Source organism: Octopus bimaculoides, chromosome 3, assembly GCF_046866305.1.
Source record: "Octopus bimaculoides isolate indiv1 chromosome 3, ASM4686630v1, whole genome shotgun sequence".
Taxonomy (NCBI): Eukaryota; Metazoa; Mollusca; class Cephalopoda; order Octopoda; family Octopodidae; genus Octopus; species Octopus bimaculoides.
In genome coordinates, this window is record NC_142930.1 from 80,182,354 (window position 1) to 80,207,911 (window position 25,558).

The following is a 25,558-nucleotide window of genomic DNA, read 5'->3' on the forward strand; positions in this document are numbered from 1 at the left end:
GCACTGGCAACGATCCCACTCGAAACATTTCATGTGTCACCTGCAGAAGGGCCAGTCCAGGGGCACTGGCAACGATCACGCTCGAAAGACTTCACGTGTCACCTGCACATGAGCCAGTCCAAGGACACCGGCAACGATCTCGCTCGAAAAAATCTCATGTGTCACCCGCACAAGAGCCAGTCCAGGGGCACTGGCAAGGATCTCGCATGAAAGATATGTGTCGCCAGCACATGAGCCAGTCCAGGGGCACCGGCAACGATCCCGCTCGAAAGACTTCATGCGTCGCCCGCACATGAGCCAGTCCGGGGGCACTGGCAACGATCTCGCTCGAAAAACCTCATGTGTCACCTACACAAGAGCCAGTCCAGGGGCACTGGTAACGATCTCGCTCAAAAGACTTCATGTGTCGCCCACACATGAGCCAGCCCAGAGGCACCGGCATCGATCCCGCCCGAAAGACTTCATGTGTCGCCCGCACATGAGCCATATGTTGAAACTGACAGAGTCATGAAACACACCGATCAAGATGCTTTGTGGCATATCTTCAAATTTTTGCTCTTCTTTTCGTCACTTCAGTGTCATATAAATTTGACATGGCCGATTCTTTCTTGTCTTGGGATTCACGGTCAAACGGCTGGGTGGAATTGTGTGAAAAATTACACAGATGTGTAGAATGATCCAGTGGCAATGTTGGGCTTTGTATTTTTTTCATAGCTCCCATGGTTACCAAGATAATCTACTATAATAATACTCTTGTGTTTATGAATGAGAAAGGAAGGGGTGATGTCATACTTGGCAGTGGGATGATGAAAATTGTCCGCTGAAAAAAATAAATCAAACAATGTTTCAACTCTGTGTGTGCATGTAAAAGGGAGGGGGTATGTGAATGTGTGTATATTTGTGTGCGTGTGCGTGTGCGCACGCAATGGAAGTGGGATGGTTCATCTTTGTTCGCTTAGTATTTGGGTTTATTCTTTGATTTGGTTGAATCTTGCTTGGTTTTCTTTCTGTTGTTGGTCAGTTATTTTTAGCATTTTGACAGAAAAAAGTCATTTTAAAATTGCTTTTTAACATAAGCGTGCCTAAACAGGTCGAATGCTTACACAGAGCAGGTTTTACAACCACATCATCAAAACCGATTGGGTGAAACTGGGCCTAGCTGCTAGTATATATATATATATCATCATTTAATGTCTGTTTTCCTTGCTGGTATGGGTTGAACAGTTTGACAGGAGCTACCCAGTCTTGATGTCTATTTTGGCATGGTTTCTATAGCTGGATGCCCTTCCTAATGCCAAACACTTTACAGAGTGTACACCAGCACCTATGAGCCTGAAAAATTAGGAATATTTAGCTGAAGAGGGATGCAGGGGACAAGTCTTTATGCAAGAACAACCACGCTTGATGTGTCATTTCAAGCACAGCAAACCACCAGGAGTCTCGGTTGCCTGTCATCCCCTCTGAGTCCCAATGTCTGTAGATCCTTTCTCACCACTATGTCTCATGTCTTACCCCTTCCACATGTTCCTTCTACAATTAGGGATTTGCACCTCTTGATGCAGCTGTTTTATAAAAACAAAAAAAAACAAAAATGTGAAATGTTTCTCTAAATTATTTTTTGTCTTCAGAGACAAAAACGAGACATATAAAATCATTTGTTTAAAAGAACTAAGTTTTTAGACTATTGAGTAAAGATAATATCCCAGATGAAAATCTTTATTTTTACAATACATATTTATATTTACACAAATTTTGTTCAAATCAGACTGGGACAAATGAAGATATTTGGAAATATGACACCTTATGATGATCAGATATAAGACTAATTGAAATTAAACAATGTGTCTTCTTTTTAAGGAAAATATGGTCACTGTTTCTAGTGGATCAAGCCACTATGTGGAAGCTTCCTCATTGGCTTGATGTCTATATAATTAAATCAACTCTAGGATTTAACTGATAATTAATCAACCCCACCTCAAAGTTAAGCTTAATAATATTTGACAAAATTAATTACTGTAAGTAATCAATATGGAAATCAACCATTTCTGTTGCTTTATTATCTTTTGCCATCTGCAATACTATTTTCCTAACATTGGGACAAGGCAACATATTTGCAGAAGGCTATAGAAAATTGAAATCTTTGCTCTTATTGGTGCATAATTGTAACTTATTTTATCAAAAACAAAGAAGTTCATACTTAACAAGATTTGGAATGTGAAGACAAAGTAAAATACTGAAATTTCAGAGCACTACAGTTGCTGCTACTTAACCTACTTTACATGAATCTCCTGAATTACTGATATAAAAAGGAAGATAAACCAAATGTTACATTTGTATCATTTAAATTATAGAAATTGGAGAAAATGTAACAAAGATAAACCACCACTTCCTCCTAAATGAGAAAATTTGCCTTTTTATAACTTGCTGCTTCCACATGTTTAAAATATACATACATGATATTTATCAAATTTGAGATTAATCCACAATTGTTTAAACATATTAAAATCCATTATGTTCTATTCATTAGATATCTTGTCACAATTATAACTAGGATTTCCTTGATGAGACATTTCTGTATGTACAGATGTTCATGTGGAATATTTACCCTTTTATAATTTTAAGAAAACTTTGTAAACTTATTGTAACATGACAATGTAATATAAATTCCTATAGAAAAATATTTTTCTATTTGATGTGTATATCACATTTTACTTTTTAGTCCCCAAATTTTCAAATATATATATATATATATATTTATTTAATTTTTACTTTTATTAAAAAATATAAAGAGAACCACATTATCATTTAAATGGGATAGTATTAATTCTGTGTCAGTTCATACACTGCAGCACCATTTCCTGGCTTTGAGGCAAAAAGTGATTCAGTCACTTTGCCAGCCCGCTTTGAGTCTGATTGATAATACTTGGTCTTTACATCATCCATAAAACTTTTGAGTTGTTCAGTAGGTACCATAGACACAGCACAACCACCCCATCCAGCACCAGTTAAACGACTTCCCAGAGCACCAGATTGCCTGAGAAAAAAAACAAAAAGTTAAAAAAACTTAGCTGGAATGAAAAAAAAATCTATTATAACATTATTCCACAAATATTTTGACATTTTAGTACACAAATTACAAGAAAAAAATACTTGATGAAATTTTTAATTAAGAGATGAGTTTTAATTTAAATGCTAATGTGTGTCTTTATATTCTGTAACTTACGAGTTATATGCTCAGATAAAACCATTGAAGGTGGTGCCCCAGCACAGCTGCTGTTCAATGAGTGAGACAAGTAAAAGAATAAAGCACATGTGTGTGTGTGTGTGTGTGTGTGTGTGTGTGTGTGTGCGTGTGCGTATCTATGTATATATATATATATATATATATATATATATATATATATACTCTTTACTTGTTTCAGTCATTTGACTGTGGCCATGCTTGAGCACCGCCTTTAATCGAACAAATCGACTCAGGACTTATTCTTTCAGTCTCTTTTGCTGAACCGCTAGGTTACGGGGACGTAAGCACACCAGCATCGGTTGTCAAGCGATGTTGAGGGGGACAAACACAGAGACACAAACATACATATATATATATACATATATACAACGGGCTTCTTTCAGTTTCCGTCTACAATAGCCACTCACACAAGGCTTTGGTCAGCCTGAGGCTATAGTAGAAGACACTTGCCCAAGGTGCCATGCAGGCCGGTTTATAGGGTGACCCTGGGTTTCCTGTCCATAAAGGGTTTAACTTTATGGCGTATCGTCAGGCCCCAAGACCTGTTGGCCTATGACCTTTTTAAAATATGGTGGGGAAAGTATAGATTATCTCCCTCTCCCATTAGCTATCAACTTCCAGCAGTTTCCAAAAGGCCAGCAGAAATCTAAAATGCAAACATGACCCAAAAATCTCCATTCTGAAGTTACGTATAGCCCCTTGTGTATTCGGCTATGCATAGCTTGCAGTGTTTCGTCCCACTGATGTAAAGGCCTGGGTTTTGGAAGATTTTTCATGAGATCGAGTGTGGAACTCTGTCATCTTTTAGTTGCCAAATGTGGCTGGCCAATGATGTATCTCCTTTCTGGGACTCTGAAGGAGGATCGATGGTTGGAAAAATGTTCCTTGAATGAATTTCCAGTACAACAACCAGTGTATTTCCTTGGACGTGCAATGTCTGTGTTGTACCTATTATTGTTGTTGTCGCCACTGCTGCTGCTGTTGATGTTGATGTCATCGATGTTGTTGTTGCCGCTGATGATGTTGCTGCTGCTGATGATGTTGCTGCTGCTGTTGTTGTTGTCAACAGTGCTGTTGCTGGAGCTGGGGCTGGTGGTGTTGGTGAAGGTGAGGGTCGTGGTGGCATTGGTAATACGATCGCCATTGTTGGTTATGGAGATGCTGCTACTGCTGCCAGAAGTGTCATTAATCGAGCTTATACTAGTGCTTCTGCTAGGGCTGCAGATGTTGGTGTTGTTGCCACTGTGTTGGCACTGGGTCTGTTACTGCTGCTACAATCAGTCCTGCCAGCGTGTGCATTGGCAGGTCTGCTACTGTGGACATCAGGGAAGCTGTTGGTAAGGCTGGTGTTGAAGGCGACATTCCTGTCGCCGATGTTAGTGATGGTGCCATCGGGGGTGTCATTGGTGCTGCTGTTGTTGACGTCGCTAAAGTTGTCCACTGTGGTGGTGGTGGTGGTGTTGGTTCTGTCATCATATCTACAGTCGCTATTGTTTCTGCTAGTAGAATTGGTAGGGTTCACTCATACTTCGGCTTGATAGACGACTCCTTTAGTTTCACAGTGGTCTACTACCAGGCAACTGTTGCGGATCCTGCATAAACAACCTACCCCTTCCTGTGACCTAGAGGTGCTAACTAGGATACTCTTAATATAATATTAGGGACACAACTAAATGAGACCCTAACATTGTGCCTGTTCAAAATAGGTCCATACTTATTTATGGGTGTTGGTGAAGTGCTTGTCTATTTATATAAGGAAAAGTTTACCTATGGGTATTATAATGTAAAGGGAGAAGTGGGGGAGGAGGAAACTAAATTGTACTTCTGTTGCTTTTCTCTTTGCGGTTGTTGGGTTCTGGCATATAGGAGATGCTGTCTCTAAACCGCTGGCAGCTAGGGCCTCATTATAGTGCGGGGCTGCTGTGTTGAAGACCTGTTGGTTAGAAGAAAGGATTGAAATCCTCTTGCTTGAAAAATCCAAGCCCCTACATCAATGGGACAAAACACTGAAAGCTATGTATAGCTGAACACACAAAAATCTTAAGGGACTCACTCGAGCCAGAGGCTATACTTAACTCCAGAATGGAGATTTTCAGGCCATGTTTGCATTTTAGAAGATTTCTGCATGATGCTTGCATTGAAACTGTCATGTTGCATGGTAGTGAGGCACAGGCCACGATTGTAGAGGATTTGAGAGGACTAGAAAGAAATGAAGTAAGCATGTTCTGTTGGATGTGCACTGTAAGTGTTCATGAATGACAGTACAAATGTGCTGAGAGAAAAACTGGGTATAAGAAGAATCAACTGTAATGTGCAAGAAAGAAGACTGCACTAGTATGGACATGTGATGTATATGGAGCTTATGGAAGAGAGAGGCCTAGGAAGACATGGAACGAAATGGTGAAGGCTGATCAAAAGACCAGAATGACTGATAATGTGCAGTTCTCAAGAAGACATGGCCAACTCAGTGAAGCTAAGTTCTGGAAGTGCCGCATGTGTACAACTGGGCTCTTGTCTCAATTTCTTCCCCCAAGACAGCCTCATCACCATTCATCTCTCTAACTGCAGTTTTTCCTTAATACCACTAATCTTTCTTTCTACTTGAAAATATTTCACTTCACATATTCCCTCATCCTTAATATTGATCTCCACCCACTGAATCACCAAATTATCTCACCTTTTCTACCATATGTTTCTTACTTTCCACATGCACAGCACCTGCCTCTCTACCCCCATGCTCTTGCAACCTACTCAACCATCTGTCATCTCTCTCCCATCCTTCCCCTATAGATTGTATCATCCTTACTGTTCTGCTACTCTTCATCCCCCTGCATTGTTGGTCATCCTCACCCCTTATACACCTCTCACCTTATCCAATTTCTGCACAAGTCATCCACTCTGATCACCCAACTTCTTCTAAAATTTAAGTAACCATGTGTTCCATCTACAGCAAGAAACCTGTTCTGCTCTGGTTCCTTCTTTCATATCTTGACCCCTCATCTCCTAGTATCAAATCTGCATCTATTTGGGTTTATATTCTTGAAAGCTGAATGGTGACCTCACTAGTACTGGTGGCACAAAATTCTTTAGACAGTGAGTAAAATTTCTAATAGGAGATGTCTTACATGCTTCTCCTATATGTACAATTTTGCAACTTCTATTTTAGCAAATGAAACATGTGTAATGGTGAATAAATAATAGCAAAAATGTTTTCCAATGTCCTGTTTCGATATGCAATTTCTCTTCAAAAAATATTTTTCAGTGTTTTTCAACTCTTATGCATACCACACAAATATAACATCTACATACAACTTTGGAAGACTGGAATAAGCAGAAGTACTTGGCTTATAATCCCCCCACCCCACCCACACGCACAAGAAAGAACAATGAGGGTGCAATGATAATGTTCTTAACTGCACTTGGAAAAGTACTGAACAAGAAAAAGTAGACTCTTAAAAATATTACAACTTATGTTGGGAATTTACAATAAAATGTTTTTAGATTCACTCAAATGTAAAATCATTTCATCCTCTTTAGATTTTAGTTTTTCCCAAGAAGAAAATTCTATAGAGAATCTCCCATATTCACTCCCTATAAAATGAAATATGGTGGGTGATGGGAGGGGTGAAACACTCATGTATGATAAAAATATAGCCTATTTTTTTGAAACTGAAAAATTTTCAGCTACCTTCCTCTCGTGTTTTTTTCTATCATAGCTGAGCTGACTTTTAGGCATGCTGAAATATCTGCTCACCTGGTGAAGAAAAGTGACAACTTATACTTTTTCTTGTCTAGTAAAAGTCAAATAGGCAGGAGTATCCTGTCAGCTCAGAAATAATGAGAGACAAATGATATTGTTATTTGGTGAGGTCTACCTTCCCCTACTAAAAGGTGAATACTTCCACTAAAGGGTCTGCAATCAATGCCCATGAAGCTCTGAAAATTCAACACTCTTGGGCTCAGAAATTTACCCCATGCAACACACTACTTCCATAAAGTTTGGTAAACAAACTTCCCTACTCTAAAATGTACAAAGTTTTTTCTCCTGTTTTCTTTGACGAGATTTTCACTATTAGATTCCTTTCATTGAGATCTTTTAAGAAAGTTTAATTATACTAATTTCGTTTCAGAGATACTAATTTCATAACAGAGATATGACAGCTTAAAGGCAAATTATGGCCTCTTAACTCTAATGTCATCATTTTGTGCACTCTATGTTTTCTTCTTCAGCTTCAATTTTGACAAGGTTTACAGAAATAGATTTTTTCTTATTGAGATCTTTTACATAAATGAAATATTAAAAAAATAAAAAGGAAACTATTTTAACTTTTTTAACTCAACCAATTTCCTATTACAATATCTCAAAATATAGTGGAGCACTGGTCCTTTTCCTCATAATTCAGTCAAGATTGAATTAGCTGAAGGAGATAGAAGAGGTCCTTAACCCCATAGTATTTAAGCCAGCCCAAATATTCTACCTGCTTTATGTCCAAACAGGCTAGTTTTGACACCTCCCCTTCAATGTCATTCAAAAAAATGTACAATCACATCATTGAAACTTTGAAATTACGAGATGATGGAAGGTGATATAGCCTAGTGCTTAAAATATCTGGTGGAGTAGGATATAGTGTAGTCACCCGTATAGTTAATCAGGCTGTCCATGAGGGAGTCATACCCAACAATTGGTGTAGCAGCATCATAGTCAACTGCTACAAAGGCAAAGGTGATGCCTTAAAAAGGAATAATTACAGAGGCATCAAACTGCTGGACCAGGTGATGAAAGTCACAGAAAGGGTCATAGCTCAATTAATTAGGGAGAGAGTTAGTGTAGATGAGATGAGGTTCAGATTTGTGCCAGGCAGGAGCGTGACTGATGCTATATTCCTGGTTAGGAAACTTCAGGAGAAATATATAACCAAAAATAAACCCCTGTACCTGGCTTTTGTTGACTTGGAAAAAGCCTTTGACAGAGTCCCCTGCTCCCTTATCTGGTGATCAATTTGGAAGCTAGGGATAGATGAGTGGTTGGGGAGAGTTGTACAAGGATGCCGTCAGTAAGGTGAAGGTTAACAACGAGTATAGCGAACAATTCAGGGTACAAGTAGGGGTTCACCAAGGATCAGTCCTCATTCTCCCTCTAGGCAATAACAGGGGAATTCAAGACAAGCTGCCCCTGGGAGCTCCTCTGTGCTGATGACCTTGTTCTTATAGCTGAATCACTACCAAAACTAGAGAGGAAATTTCAGGTGTGGAAGCAAGGTCTACAATCAAAGGGCCTTAGAGTTAACCTAGCAAAAACCAAAGTCTAAGTAGGAGAGCAGACAAATCACAAATCCCTTCAGGTAGATGACTCTGCTCAATCTGTAGGTAGGGTGTAGGTAGTAACTCCATAAGATGTACCTGGTGTAAGCTATGGATATGTAAGAGGTGCAGCAATATCAGAGGAAGGTTAACAAGTAAAATAGTTTTTGTGTGTGGAAGGTGCATAGGTACAACTAGAAAAGCAATCGGAGAGCGCAGACCTCCGCCAAACAGCTCATTTCCACCCATATACATGAATGCTGAAAATCGCCCAATTTCCCAACCAGCGCTGGCAAAAACATAACCTCCTTGGCAGGGTTAAAAAAAAAAAATAACACAGCCAAATGATTTTAAGAGAAAAAAACCCTTTAAAAACAGGAAACATCTGAAACAGTTATAATATATTAATGACAACAGTAAGCTAGTTTCACAGTGGCAGTGGAGGGAGCAAAGCCTGAGATTTTTGCGTTGATCCCAATAGTCAAGGCTTGTCATATCATCCTCCACAAACCTCCACCAAGCAGCTCATTTTATGATAGATATGCGAGTAAATTTACTAATAGAGAAACGAAAATAAACTTTGGAAACAGCAAAGCCACCATAGGTTAAGTGGAAACGATGAACGTGTTTTCAAGGGAGATAATCAAAGAACGTAACAATACTTCATGTAAAGTAAATATAACAAAGGAAAAATCCTTCAAGAATCCACAAAAATTCACATATCACTACCAAAATTTCATCATCTGTTCCTTGTGTCATTACCAACTTTTCCTGCAAGTTTCATCAAATACCATTCACAACTTTTTGAGTTATTTTGCACACAGACGGACAAACCAACACTGATGAAAACATAACCTCCTTCCTTGGCGGAGGTAATTAACACTAAAAATTTACAGAAAATAGACTCCATCAAATGCCAGTGGGGAAAACTAGAAGCAGTTGACAGCTTCTGTTGCCTAAGTGACCAAGTCAGTAGAGGAGGTGAATGTTCTGAGAGCATAGCTACTGGAATAGGAATAGACTGGGCAAAGTTCAGAGAGCCCCCACATTTGTTGGTAACAAAGGGCCTCCCTCTCAGAATGAAAGGCAGACTGTACGATGCCTGTGTATGAACACCCATGCTACACATGGGCTGTGACACGTAAAAAGCACCCTTCGAATATTGGGCAATATGCTGTGCTGGAGAAGATCTGTCAAGCCAAGTGAAATCGTAGTCATGGCTGATGCATGTAAAAAGCACCCTTTGAACTTTGGGCCACTTGGAGGCAGTGGCAAGTGACCAAGACCTTTGGTAATACACCGTACCTGAGAAGACCTGTCAAGCCAAGTGAGATCATAGTCATGGATGATGCCAGTATTTTGTAACTGGCATGTAAAGAGCATCTACTACACTCTTGGAGTGGTTGGCATTAGGAAGGGCATCCAGCTGTAGAAGCCATGCCAAATCAGACAGAAACCTGAAGCAGCTCCCCAGCTAACTAGTTTTTCAGTCAAACCATCCAACCCATGCCAGCATAGGAAATGGATGTTAAATGATAATGATGATGAATGTGTATAAAGAAGCATTACAGTTGACAGAATAATCTGAATGCTAAAGGGTTGAGAATACTATTCATCCACTGCTATGGATGTGTGGTTTAGAAGTCTACTTTTTATACACATGATTTTGGGTTCAGTTTCACTGTGTGGCACCTTGGACAAGTGTCTTCTATTCTAAACTTGGACAGTAACTGTACAGAAATCCATATTTGTGTATATGAGTCTTTATGTCTGTCCCATTAAAGTAGGCGTTTGACAAATAGGGTTGATAAGTGCCAGACTTGAAAATAAATACTAGGGCTGATATGGCTGACTAACAACTATTGAAGGTAGTCCCCACCCCATCAGCATGGCTGCAATCTAATTTTTGAAACAAGCAAAATAACAAAAGAATGTATAAACACACTTACACATTATAGAGTGGGAGTTGTGTCCTTTTATATGAAAACGTTGTAATTTGTTAAACTGTGATAAAACAAACACACAACAGAAGTAATAAAACTAGAGGTTAATATATTTAACTAAAACCCTTGAATACTATGCCCCAGCATGAGTGTAGTCTCACTGAAACTAGTCAAAAATAAAAGAATATGAGACACTAATTCTACTCACAGACAAATGTTCACTAATGAGTCCAGCTCTGGACAGCTACACTCATACAGGTCTCGACAACTGCTATGACTGTCATTCATTAGTTTGGCAAGCTTCTGAATTGCATCAGCATCAGGGTTGTCACAGAAGGCTTTGAACTGATGGACACGGTTGGCTTCACTGAAGACATGCATGGCACGATTATACAGCTTGAATTGTTGCACTGCAAAAAATATTTCATATATATTACTTATTGTAGGTGTACTAAAGTACTTCAGAAGTAGAAAAGAGAAACTGTTTTACACCCAAACATAAATCTGATTTTAAAATTCAAAAGTTGAGTTTGAGGTTCAACTCAAAATATTTACAAGCAACAAGTGACGAGGTGGAAATGGCAAGAGGGTTTTGTTATTTGGGATATAGGGTGGATGTGAAGCAGCTGTGACAGCAAGAGCAAGACTTGGCTGAGTGAAGTTCAGGGAATGTTGAGCGTTATTAGATGGGAAAAGGTTCTCCTTGAAGATAAAAGGAATCTGCAATGCTGTATGGGAGTGAGACATGGTGCCTGAGGGAAAGCGAAATAGCAATTTTGAGAAGGATCGAGAGAGCAATGTGTGGTGTGAAACTATTTGATAAAAGGAGGGCCGAGAGCTTGATGGAGATGCTGGGGTTGGAGGAATCAGTGGAACAGCTGACAAGGGCGAATGGAGTGTGGTGGTATGGACATGTGTTGAGGAGGGATGAGGATCATATTCTGATGAGAGTGCTTGAGTTTAAGGTGAAAGTGAGGAGACTGGGAGGGTTGGCTTGAGGAGGGAGGATGCCCAAAACTGGGTGAGATGGTGTGAAAGCAGTTGCTGTAAGAGCGAGGTAGATCCGGCCACCCCCATTAATGGAGACAAATCTGTATTTAAAATATTGGACATCAATCAAAGTGCTGTGTTGTGTCCTTCAACAAGTCTTAGTTCTATCCACTTTTGATCAGCAACTGTGTAAAACACTCCATTTCTAACACTTTATGTTACACCAAGAAACATAGCAGGCCTCTCAAGTAGTCATTCATCCTGCTACAAAAAGCAGTTATTTCAGACATTACTATCTCAAAACAAAACAAAACAAACTAAGCTAAGGTAGTTGTGGATCATCATCATATTTGTTCAATCCAGTAATGGATTGGACAAGTTGTCATGGCTCAAGTCAGTTCTTATTTGCAGTTACTGTGCCCCTAAATGAATTGAAGTGCATATCTCACACATTTTTTTCTTTGCATGTTTTACAGCTGAGTAATTCATATCACCAATTACTTTACAGAATATATTGGATGTATTTTATTATGGCATCTGAACTAGGAAGATTGTCTTGTTCCCACAAAGTCTGCAGAGTCCTCTCTACTTATGTTGTCTCCATTTGCTCATCCATTTCTTTTCAAACCATGTCAGAAATTAAAAGAGATTGATTTTGGCTGCAACATCATGAATCATGTCTGCTTATTTGTGACAAGTGGCTAAACTGAAAGAACAAGTGAATAAGTTATCTAGGAGTTGTGTTTCCCCCTTTCATCCATCAGTTACGACAAGTATTCTTGTTGATCTGATCAACAGAACAGCCTGATTGTGAAATTAATGTGCATGTGGCTGAGCACTCCATAGACAAGTATACCCATAATGTAGTTCTCAGGGAGATTCAGCATGACACAGGATGTGACAAGGCTTGCTCTCTGAAATACAGGTACAACTCATTTTTGCCAGTTGGGTGGACTGGAACAATGTGAAATAAAGTATCTTGCTCAAAGACACAATGTGCTGCCAGGATTCGAACTCATTGTGAGCCAAATACCATAACCACTGAGCCACACACCTTCATATATATATAATGAACACTACTTACCATGAAGTGTATTTCCACAGAGACTAGTTTTATTCAGTTCATCTTCTTCAATTCCAAGTTCTGTACACACTTCCTGTTTGCTGTAAGCTTCTGCATGTAACAACTGCTGTACAGTTGCAAGCATTTGCGGAAAGTCATACTTTAAGGTTTTTTGCACATCTCCAAGTTTCTTCAGTTGAAGCCAATCTAGACCTAACTTCTTTGCTATCAGCTGCGTGAAAAATTAGTGAACTATATTACTATAAAGACAAACAACAGGGATTATGAAGATTGCATTACTTTTGCAATTGTTGTTGCTTAACCCAGTGATAACAGATCAAACAGATCTACCATTATAAGAAGTCCAGCCATCTCTATTAATATTTTTTCAGGCATGGTGTACCTTGGACAACATTATCCAATGTATTCTTTTTAAAGAAGACAGAATGTAATTTAAGGAAGATTTGGCCACTATTTCCAGCAGGTCAAGCAACCTCATAGAGTTTTCATGCTGGCAGTTTCTGTAGTGATATTGCATAGTAGAAGCACTTTGAAATATTTTAAAATGAGAGAAAATCAATTCTGGCAAGGCTTTGTCCAAAGGAGGATTTGGACTGAGAATTCTGAGTAAATAAAACATTGTAACTATTTACAAATAGACAGAAAGAACTACTGAGAAGCAAGGCTGTGTCATTAAGAGATCCAGTATGAAGATTACATGGTTCCAACTGTAATCCCACTATATGACACTTTGGATAAGTGTGTTCTCTTTGTGATCACATAATCACAGAAAAGCAGCCAAATCTCCCTCAGATTACATCCTACTATTTTAGGAAAGGATACTTTGGATGATATAATCCTGTACTTACTGTGTCTGGAAAAGGAATGGGATAGCTATGGCTGAAATGTCTATCATCATCAGTCTGCTCAATCAGTGACTACACAATAACTATAACCTTTGGAATTTGGTCAATGGAAACTGCATGGAAGCCTGTCATATAAGTGTTTGTACAAATATATAAAAATATTTTACTTTCATTTTCACAGATGACCAAAACTCTAAAAGATACCAATAGAAATTATTTGAGAATAAAGGAAGATGTAGCTGCTCAAGTAATTGGAGACTAATGACTGTTCCCACCTGTACTACACCTACCATGTGCACATGCACGTGCATACACACCCACACCCACATATATAAACACGCACAATGCTGGATGGCCTTTGGTTCATTGGCACTTTGATGTTTTGTTTTTCTTCCTGCAGAGTAGACAAAAGCCACTCATCTCACCAAGATGGCTTAGTTGCTGACAATCTGACCATGCAACAGATTGTATCTGGTTATATGTTGCCAGTAGCTATAAAAGCAAATTAAAATAATATATATATATGTGGTCTGATCAATAAATATCCAAACTGTTTCCATAGTAATGAAGCTAAAGCACAGAGAGTGAAGCTACTTCGCTGTGCGTGCGCACTAAGTTTTAATGTTCTAACTCACTTCCCCTGTTTACTGCAGGTGCTTGGAAGGAAGGTGTGTGATCATTGCATTGACCATGACAAAGAAAGTTAAGCAGAGAATCTGCATCAAATTTTGTCAAAAGCTTGGTGATACCTGCTCAGAGGCCCACGCAAAGTTTTCATCGTTCTTGACACAATCAAGAAAATCTTGTGCAGCTGAAACCTGCATCTTATTTTGGTCAGCTGAAAACAGTTTTGGCACAAACTTGTTAGATATGCATCTCATGCCCAAATCTTCAGTGATAATTGACTGAACTGAACCCTAACTAATCTGCACATCCTCTGATAACTCATGGATGGTGATTTAACAATTTACCCTCACAGCTGCATACACATCTGTGGAGTTTTTCTCAGTTCTGCTGGTTGGGGGTCTCCCAGAACATTCATCAATATCGACATTTTTGTGGCCATCTTGGAAACATCTGAATCACATATACACTTGTGTGCAACTCATCCACTCCTCTCCATACACTTTCTGCAACTTTGCACAGGCCACTGAGCAAGTATCGTCATGACAACTTTCCCTGTCATGGTCAATGCGACAATCACATGCTACACACGTTCCTTCCAAGCACTGCTGTAAACAGAAGATGTGAGCTAGAATGTTAAAATTTAGTGTGCATACACAGCAGAGTTCAAGGTCAATATTTGCCAAGCAGCTTCACTCTGTGTGCTTTAGCTTCGTTACTATGGCAACAGTCCAGACATTTATTGATCAGACCTAGTGTGTGTGTGTATATATATATATATATATATATATATATACACACAGGTGAGAAAACTTATAAACTAGTGTTTCCAAAATAAATTCTTTCTGTTATTTGTTCTAATTTCCTATATCAGTTCTTTGATATTCTTACCACTGGGTATGTAGTGAATCAATGATTGGTTTAATGGAAACATGTAATCAACACTGCCAATGCTCATAAAATGTGAAATGATTATGTAGCAAGTTCATCATTTGTTTGTTTAGGCTTAAATAGGCTCATAACAGCTTGTACGCTTGTTTTCTGCAAGTGGTCACATGACCTGTTCACATATTGACAAACCCATTCGTGTCAATTGGATGCTTTAAGTTCTGTCACATATTTGTTTTCCTATTCTACATTGCATATCTCATCATTATGTACCATCTCCATGATAAAACATCGTGTACATATTCTGACCATTCCTTCAAGATGTATCTCAACAGCTTTGTCGTGTTAATGCTCTTTAACAGGTTGAATAAATTATCACATTTTATCGTCCTGGTTTTTCTGTTTCTTCCTTTATCTACATGCACATGTATATTGGAACTCAAACCAGCTTATCCTACAACACAAATTCTCAACCGTTAAAATTAAATAAATCACAAGTAACTTGGATATAGATGTTATTTTAATTGTGAAACAATATGAACCTATGTAACTTCAGTTCAAAGTCAAGAGTTTTATCTCTGTCACTGATTTTGTAGCAAGAGAAATTTCAATGGTAAGTGAACAATTTTTCATTTTACTTTAATATAACTATATGGCATTCACTGATACTGCTTATAAAATGTGAAACGTCTGTTTGTTCCTATATTTCTACTCTAATGTTCAATACTTCACCCCAACTATTGTAGGTAGAATGAAGCGACAGCTCTTAATAAGGAAGATAATTCTGTTAATCTTCAAACAGGTAATTTTTTATACATTGACGGAGTTAGTTCTTAAAACGAAATTAAAAATGAAAATTAGTAAAAGTTATAGCATTTACATTTTCCTCTATAATTTTTCTCCTCAGTCATTGGAAGAAGATACAAATTAAATAATCCAAAATCGGGAGAAAATAGTTGAAACAAAAAGGGAAACAGTTATAATTTTGGACAGGATAGGTACACTAGAAATATATATATCAGACTGCTTGAATTTCATACAAGGACTACAAGAGGGAAGCATAAACGAAATTAGTGCAAAATCAGTGTATTATATTTATTATTTATTTTATTATTGAATGAATAATGATGTATAAAAAAATTAATGACTTGCAGAGATTTCTGACTGATATTAATGTCAATTGGCACAAATCAAAGTGGAATAAAATTAGTGCAATCTGTGTATAAAAATCTGACATTACACACATACACATCAAAATGAGTAGCTATTGATTAAATTAAACATGAGATCCTTAAACCAAGATGTCAGTCTATATGCTAATAGCAATCCCAAAATGTAGTAACCTTTCCACACATTTTGATGATTTGTTATGTCATGGATGCATGAGAAGACTGCAGTGAGATGTGAAGACATAAACAACATCTTATCTACCAGGCCAATCCACTTCAATTTATAAATGTTTTGAAGTAATTATCAAAATAATCCCTTTTAAAACATTTAAGCAAATATTCCTAACTAAATAAAAAATTAGATTAAAAAAAAAAATTAATGAGGTTAAATCTGCAAAGACCATGGATGTCAATCATTCTTTTTCTTCCACTTTTCTTCTCCAAATTTCACTAGTAATATCCTATAGAGAAACACTTTCAAACCTACCTTTGCAGCAAGCCTACATTCAACAACTCTTATATTGAAATTGGCCGTTGCAGCTTTGTGCATTTCAACACAGCTGTTTGATACAACAAACACAACACCAGATGGCAGTTGGACATTTGTAGCACTCAGTGGGTTGAATGTTATTAATTTGGCCTAAATCAAAAGAAATATGTAAATAAATGAATACAAAGAATTTTCAACATATATTTGTTTTAGTAATTTGACACTTCCTTGACTGCATAATTTGTTTTTAAATTATACTTTATTTTGTTTGAATAAAAATTTAGTTTCGATATTTTAAAAAAAATTTGAGAACTAAAAAATAGCTTTTAATTATCTTTTCTTATTTGTATAAAAAAACTATGCATGTATAGTATTTCTGATAAAAATTCATGTAATTTTAATATTAGTGAAGGAATAAGCTTGTGCTATTAATGAGACTAAAATATGGTCAAAACCTACTGGATTTAGTTTGGGTCTATACTACATTGCATGTAAAGGGGTATGTAATATAAAAAAAAAGTATATTGTTAATACACATACCCTTATGGAAGGCATATAACTCTTTCTCAAGTTTATGTGAATGGCTTTGTCCCTCTCTTCTAGGCTCATATGTAGCCAGGGTCAACTTTGCCTTTCATTTGACCATTATTGATTAAAATAAAAGCCAGATATATTACTGGACGTGACTGGATCTTCTTCCCACTCTCACTATTTTGTTATTTCATATATTTTGTGGGAATGCAGCTCACATCTCATACACATCATCCAGCAAAACCAAACATAACAAAAATTACGAAAATTTCTTACCTGACCTTCTTCTGCCATGAAAGCTATGGATTGGTCCATTCCTCCACCTTGGGTACCGCAATATCGTTCACTGACAGTACACAACTCGGCTAATTCTGACTGAAGTAAAAAACATAAGAGCTACATGAGATACTGTAGAGAAGTAAATTTTAATAATAATGATTTTGAACATACAAGGCCAGAGTTTACCATTTTGGGGGAAAGGGAAGGGAGCAGTCTACCATTATACTGATTCCAATATTTGACTGGTACTTACTTCATTGACACTAGAAGAAGGATGACAAAGTCAAAGGCAGGATTTGAACTCAGTACATAACATAGCCATAACTAAATATTATAAGACAACTGTCACAAGCTCTAATAATTCAGCCACTTTAATTTCAAATACGAAGTAGATTATGTTGTCTGAAAATATTAATTTCCAGAAGTATACATAGAATTATCTCTCAGCAGAAAAGAAAATCATTATCTTGCTGAAGTGTAACAGGATAAATCATTATTTCACCATAGTATAAATAGCATTTCTCAATGCAACACCATCAGAGGTCAAAAGCAAAGCTTGAGTCAGTAAGGAAACTAAGTAGCTGATAAACCAACAACATCATCATCATCATCATCATTTAACATCTGTTTTCCATGCTGACATGGATTGGATGGTTTGACAGGAGCTAACTAGGCAGAAGACTGCACTGAGCTTCCCTATCTGTTTTTGCAAGGATTTTATGGTTGGATGCTCTTCTTAATACCAACTGCTTTTAAAATAATGACCATATGTTTTAAGAACTAAATCTTAGAAAAATATATCCCATGATAAATAAAAGATGGTCATGGTCAGAATACTTTAGATACTTATGGTGTTTAGATTTCTGAAGTGCTGCTTTTGATTGATTCATTAGTTTCTTGCCTTAAATCTATTCAGGAAGATCTGGTCAGAACTCAACACTTTGACCAACTACAAGAACACACACCTGAAGAGTTAAAAATGTACATATATACATATTTTTATCTCTACCTTAGTGAACTTGAGATTATTGGCAAAAGCAGCAACCAGTGCAGAACAGCAAACAAGAGCACTGGAACTGGACAGTCCAGCACTTTTTGGGATGACACCATCCACCATACAGTAGAGACCAGACATCTGCTGCTGAAGCCGGCCACTGTCCTCAATAGCTTTAAGACCACACAGGAAATATATGTGCCATGAAGTTGTACCTTCAGCAATGGTCAGGTTGTTGGTGGAGCACTCAAAGTCACTGGAGTATGAAAGATAAAAGAGGATAAAATTGTGAGTGGAGGTAAAATAAAGAAATACATTTAGAAGAAGAACAGAGAAATGAGAAGTCAATGAATACTCCAAAGAAATAAAAATAGTTTCCAGCTGAAAGAAACAGCCAATCATCTTTACCACATTTATTTTCTTTTTAAAGCTATTATTTCTTTATAAAAGAATACCATTAGTTAATGATTAATCAAAATATCAATCAAAACAGTTGTATATTTTAAAATTATGTGTAAACATAGATTGATGAATAAAATGAGTACTATCTGGAAATCCAACTCCCACTCCCACTTAGTGCTCAGTTTTTAATCTTTTCTTGATGTGTCCACTCTATCATCATATTTGTATTTATTTTTAAAGACACTACTATCAGCACAGCACTGACACACAGTTTTGTGTTATGAGTCAGATTCCCAAAAATGGTATCACGGTTTCTCTATAAGCCCTGAGCACCATAGGATTGTGTAAAACATATTTGGTTAAATCAAGATATAAATACATACGCAAAATTTGAGTCTTTATTGGCCACGAATATTTTATCATCGCCAGAACGAGCTGCTGCAATTAGGATATTTTGTTCAACAGCCATAGGCAGGACAGAGTAACCACAATAGTCAATATGTTCTCCTACAGAAATCAAGTGGAAGAGGATGATGAGATATTAATGAAGGCAAGATATGAGAAGGCGGAACAGTGATGATGCAGTTTTGATAAATATAATATTTTTGGTATCTAAATAAACAATACCCTTATATACAAAAATCCTTCCCATTACTTACTTCTATTTCATGATAGTGAAAAAAATATAGTTCACTGCTTATCAGATGGCACAATAGCCATCCTATGTACTTTGCTCCCATTTAAGAGGGTAAATGTGTGTATGTCAATTAATATCTTACAAAATATATAAAAGGAAACCAACATCAATGATTTCAAAGGGAAAATGAATGGAGAAGGAGAGTCTTTACAATGTGACTAGAGGAGCAAAAACTCAGACTCCTAAATTTAAAGCTGAAGAAATGCATCATCACTTCTTTACATCTGATCACTCTCACTCAGTTGTGTATGCAGCTCTTCACCAAACCTGAACTATCAGAAACAATGCACTTATGCCACACTCCCACACAATAGTGAGCGATTAAATATTCCTTACTAACCTATGAGGTTAACTCTCCCTGGAGCTTGGACAAAGAACTGTGGCTGTTCGCCATATTTTTGCTGGAAGACAGAAATAAGTTCCTGATACCTGAAATAATGCAAAATAAAAATGAATAAAAAGACATCATGAAAACTCCATTGATATTTGAGTGACTAACATTGGCTAGCAGTGGTTTTGGAGAATCTACTGATTTTTAGACAAAACAAAAGAATGACAAAAAAAGGTTTGTAACAGCAATAGATAAATAAAATATTTGCCAAATAAAAATTTGTGTCCTATGATGAGAGGTGAGTTCTGACATTCAGGTAGGACATTTCTTCAAAGATAAGTGTGTAGTATGTAAATGAAACTGACACATGGAAGAAATGTAGATCAATAACATAACAAATTGAAAATAAAAAAGAGAAAAGAAAGAGGTAAAAAGCTAGAAAAATCTTTATGTATATGCATGAATGCACAACAAATATGTACACACACACGCACACACACACACACACAATAGAAGGCTTGTAGTCATTTAGCTGCAGGTTAGCAGACGTACAATAGAGAGGCTTGTAATCGTTTAGTTCCAGGTCAGCATACATACTATCAAAAACATTATGGCCATGATTGTCCCATTTTTTTTATTTTTTAGATATCAAGGACCACATTATACATTATATACCCTCTCTTTAAGGTAACAGGGTGAAATTTGAAGGAGATATGTTGTTAATTTTAGCAGATCAAATAACTACGTATAAGCTCCAACATTGATAGGGAGATTTTGATACAGGATATGAGGTAGTTGCACAGCAGTAAGAAACACATGGAAATGACATCTACAGTATAGGTTCCAGAGGAAATAAATGGAAGAGAGAATTTTAAAAGAATAAAAACCTTTGTTGATTGTAGGAAAAGAAGTACCAAAGGGGAAGATGACATATCTATCCTTATGTTTGAGAGCAGGAGAGGATCTGTACAATAAGAGACATTTTACAAGCAATGCAGTAAATGAATGTGGTGGAGGTGCACTTGAGTCATCATTAATAGAGAAACAGGGATTTAGGACAGATTATGACAGCCAAATCCTCTCCCATATCATAATCTAAAAGACCCATTGGATAATGTAGTCTTGGATAAACTATGATGAAAAACAAAAAAAAAAAAGAAGGATGATCATGACTAGAATGCCAAATATTTTAAATGTCTGCTGTCTTGGGGCTAAATAACAAAACATTCATTAAATTCACAAATAATTCAAGTGGATCAATGACATTAAATAAATAATTTGAGAGATGATATACTGAATAACACATACAAAATATTCTTACTTGAAATTTCCCTTTTGGTTGTAGAAAGAAGGCAAAACTATGGGGTTGAATACTAAGTGACCCTCACATAAAGGGAAGATAATTCCAAGAAATGGTTTCATAAAATAAATTAATATGTTTAGGGGAAATTCTGATGTTTACTGAAAAGGGAATAGCTATGTATGGGTTTTAGTTGTATAGAACAACTGATTAAAATTCTTCATAACTCTTTTACATTTTCTAAGAACATCTGTTGAGTGATTAAAGCAGGCTTAAGTAGATTATGCTATGCTTATAAGGTCCAATAAAACAGATATATGTCCACAGATTTCTGCCTGTCAGCAAAGATCAAATATTCTCTTTAACCATGATGTGTTCAAGTGTTATACTTTTAACTATGGAATGAAATCTTTAACATAACTGAGATCTTTAACATAATGTTATAAAGATCTATAAATTTGTGTACAAAATAGAAATAACATTTTTAAGAAAGTGGAATTACCACAAAATGGAAATCCTTAGGTGGAATTCAACAAATGTAATTTAATTTTGTGAAATCATTTCTTAATTTCTTGAAATTATTTGCCCTTTTCTTTCAGAAGCTCTAATTACTGCTAGATTTTTGTTTCCTTTCTCCAAATAAGAAGGAAATTTCAATTAACAGAGAATTATTTATTTTACAAATAAAAGAAGTATAAATGAGAGAGAGAGAGAGAGAGAGAGAGAGAACATGATTTCCCATATCAGCACAGAAATGCAAACATGAGAAGAAGCAAACATACATCTGATTTGAATCAATTCCAGCAGGTTCGTTTTGGGGTCTGGGTAAAAAGCACCCCCAGTGATACTTTATATCATTGACAAAGGTAGAATGAAAGATAGTGGTAAAAAGATAGCACTGCAAAGTATTTACTGTACTGTTTCTGTCCTACCATTTACTAAAAATTAAAAACAGTTGCAAGGGGAAAAGTGCAACTCACCTACTTTGCAGGTCCTTTCTTGTTGTCAACCTTGTCCAGCTCGAAAGCCAAAAGAGGATTATGCTAAATGTCCTTCTTATCACATGATGTCACTAACTCCTGTCCTTCTAGCAAGGTTCCCTTTCCCAGTCCCATAGATCACAAAGATAAGCCCACTACCTCACTGAAGGTCAAAGCCTGCCATCCTCCTGTTGTGAGCTCAGCAGAGGCACTGCTTGTATCCTCTCCTCCTCCTCCTTTGTTGTCCAACAAATTGATGATCCTGCAAATGTCCAAGATATGATGTAGATACATTGTTCTGGTAATTCACAGCCATTACTATTCCTTTCCTCATTAAGGTGTGCAGCATGCATTTAGGGGCTCGACCCAAGCTTCATCACTAACATATGCATGAAGGCAGGCACTTGCTCTCTCTCTTCTACAAGTTGCTGTGATACCATGCATGGAAGTTGCCATTCATATCTCAATATCGACTTGTATGGGGCCAACTCGTCAGGCTATCTTGACCAGGGCAACATATTATACTAAAATACTCCATGAATTTGTGAAATTTGTCCCCTATCCACCATGGCCTTGATTGTGTGATGGTGTCTCTCTAAAATCTCATTCCCACTTGGCCTACATGCTGCTCTGGAGTGGTTCACATTCCACTTTTCATCAACTCAGTACTGCCAAGCTTCAGGAGCTGGATTTAAAACTTCACTAGGTTAATTCTATTCATAAACATTTAAATTAGGTGTATTTCTTAAACCGTTAGCTACACATTTCAACAGCTTAACTGAAATTTAACCCACATAACAGGAACTGAGAGGGATATCGCATGGAACAAAGAAACTGTGGGTGATACAGATAATTTGACATTATTTTTGAATTCTGCATGCAAAAACATATAGGATACAGGTATTGTTTTTCTTGGGACAAATTCTTTGTCGACCAGTGTTATTCTTATCGTAGTTTACAAATCCAAGCATGAAAACGTTACTCAACTTTGGAGTTTTGGGGACAGACGCCCCCTTTTCACACACGCACTTATATATTAATGATGTACACAAATACATGACAGGTATACATAATACTGAAATACGCATAAAGTAAACATATGCAGACAAGTATATTAATATAACAAATTTTTAAAAATAATAAAAACATAAAAGCAATGAAGAAACAAAAGAAACAGTAAGATGATACATGTTGATTAGGTATTTCTGTTTATTTAAAAACCTATAATGAACGAGTCAACTATAAGTTTCACAGGGAACAACCTTAAAGTTGACACCGCTCTGCTAAATGCAGAAAATTGGCTAAGAATACAGTTGTTTTCGATTTTTAAACTTCTGTAACATTTTCGTCCAATTTTTTTTTATTCACAGCAATAAGACTGGAAAACTAGGCACTGTCATGGTATTAGCTGTCAGAATTGAAAGTAGAACTGACAAGGAACGTTACTGCTGGTTTGAGTTGATTCTTTGGCCACTGACTAGCCGGAGCTATCTATCTGTCTGTCTATCTCACTATCTCTCTTTCTCTATCTATCTATCTATCTATCACTCGTTCACCTTTGTTTGTGTCCGTAGAATTTATCAAAGTAGAAAACGCAAATTTAATATAAAAATATATTTTCTGAAATTGCAAATTATTTAAAATATAAAAATATAATTTTCAACAGAGAGAATTTATCAAAATAGAAAACAAATGAAGTTTGAAGTTTAAAAATAATAGGATCGACCACTTCTGACAGCTAATACCATGACAGTGCCGAAAACTATATTGTTATAGCCGATTTTCAGATTTTTTACTGTCTTTTAAAAAATGCGTATTTTGCGAATAAAAAAAAGATTAGATCCTCTCGTTCCTATACCACCAACTCCACTTCACTGCTACTTCTACATCTAATAGCACTGCCATCAACTTCCCGTACGAGCTAATCGTTCTTTCAATCACATGACGTAGTTACCCTATACTTCCGGCAAGCTGTATTCGAACCTCACAAAAAAGAAAAGAATATGTTATATTCACACAATATTAACAATGCCTACCACAAATCGATACTGGCTGGTATCTGTTGACACATATAATAGCTTGCTATTTCTAGCAAAGTGAACGCCTGCATAATGACCCCTAATGTATACAAAATTAGCCGGTGAAGATCCATATCTGAATTGTTTACATAACAACTTTGAACTTCATTTGTGCCTCAGTGCGAGAGGGCTTTCGATTGTATACCTTTAATTTTACTGTAGTTGGGTTAACGTAGATTCTTTAAATTTTGTAGTCATGCTTCAAATTTCATGTTCATAATAAATAATATTAATCTGCGAATTTCTATAGGAGCGTAGTGTAATTTCTAGAATGCGCCCGAACTGTACAATCACAGAAATTCTTCACATTGATGATACGCTGTGTTCCAACTTATCGAAAAAGTTTCATTGTCTATGTGCCGCTTCTTCTGTCCATCAGTTAATGGCTATTAACCGTTTATCCTGTGTGCGATCGCTCAAACTGCTGGAACTAGAAGCGAAATCTCTCTTGAACTAATCGCTACTACCTTAAAAATGGGGAAAGGAATAAGTGAATAAATTAAAAAGAATTTATCAAATAAATATTTTATGGTTAGTACATTTTAATAACAACAGGAAAACAGAGACAAATATTTTAAAGACAGTAAACTTACCTTTTCCTTTTGTCGTTTGGAATTTCGGAAAAACTTGTAACAGGAGGACAAGTGGAGTCTTTTGTTGGTTCCATAGCCAGCCGACGTATAACAAACTGAGAGCTGGCTTGACACGTACACAAGAAAGCTATTAAATAAATTAAGCTAAGAAAATGAATTCGCAATCTGTGTTCACGAAGTCAATAAGGGGTGGCAATGGGCAGTACGTTTTCAAAAAGTGCCGCCCACTTACACTTGATCTTTAACCAGTTAAGTTAATACTGGCGTGCGCACACAAGAACAATAACTGCGAATACATAAAATTTGTCCCACCTCTCTTTTCTTTACTTATATTATGTGTATAATGTATATTATGTCTATCGTGTGTGTTTGTGTGTGTATAATCCATATGCATTTATACACCTATACATGTTTATACACTCGCGCGCAACGCACACACACACACACCACCGCCGCCACCACCACTACCATCATCATTTAGAGCCCGTTTTCCATGCTGGCATGGGTTAGACAGTTTGACTGGATTTAATAAGTTGAAGAGCTGTACCAGGCGCCAGTCTGGTTTGTCTTGGTTTATACGGCTGGATGCCCTTCCTAACGCTATATATATATATATATAACGCTATATATATATATATATATATATATATATATATATATATATATATATATATATATATATATATATATATATATATAATAATAATAATAATAATAATAGGGATAAAAATCCAAATTTACAGGTAAAAACTCAATTAAATTCAATTTATTAAAAATTAAAATTAGATTAAGTTT

The 25,558-nt window shown here is 36.7% G+C and overlaps 1 protein-coding gene across 2 annotated transcripts; it reads right to left on the bottom strand.

The window, feature by feature from the left end:
- Positions 1 to 1,689: 1,689 nt before the first annotated feature.
- LOC106875465 (N-acetylgalactosamine kinase) lies at positions 1,690 to 25,211 on the bottom strand. 2 transcript variants are annotated; one of them, XM_014923619.3, is made up of 9 exons: positions 24,764 to 25,211; positions 19,822 to 19,910; positions 19,168 to 19,291; positions 18,398 to 18,638; positions 17,386 to 17,484; positions 16,576 to 16,728; positions 12,563 to 12,773; positions 10,697 to 10,898; positions 2,754 to 3,034 (listed from the first exon to the last, which is right to left on the bottom strand). In XM_014923619.3, exons 1-9 carry the CDS (start codon positions 24,835 to 24,837, stop codon positions 2,821 to 2,823), a joined length of 1,407 nt encoding a protein of 468 aa, XP_014779105.1. In that variant the 5' UTR covers positions 24,838 to 25,211; the 3' UTR covers positions 2,754 to 2,820. The 2 variants fall into 2 exon arrangements, with proteins under 2 accessions (XP_052822251.1, XP_014779105.1); XM_052966291.2 differs by lacking the exon at positions 16,576 to 16,728 and having other exon boundaries at positions 1,690 to 3,034; positions 24,764 to 24,995.
- Positions 25,212 to 25,558: the final 347 nt, after the last annotated feature.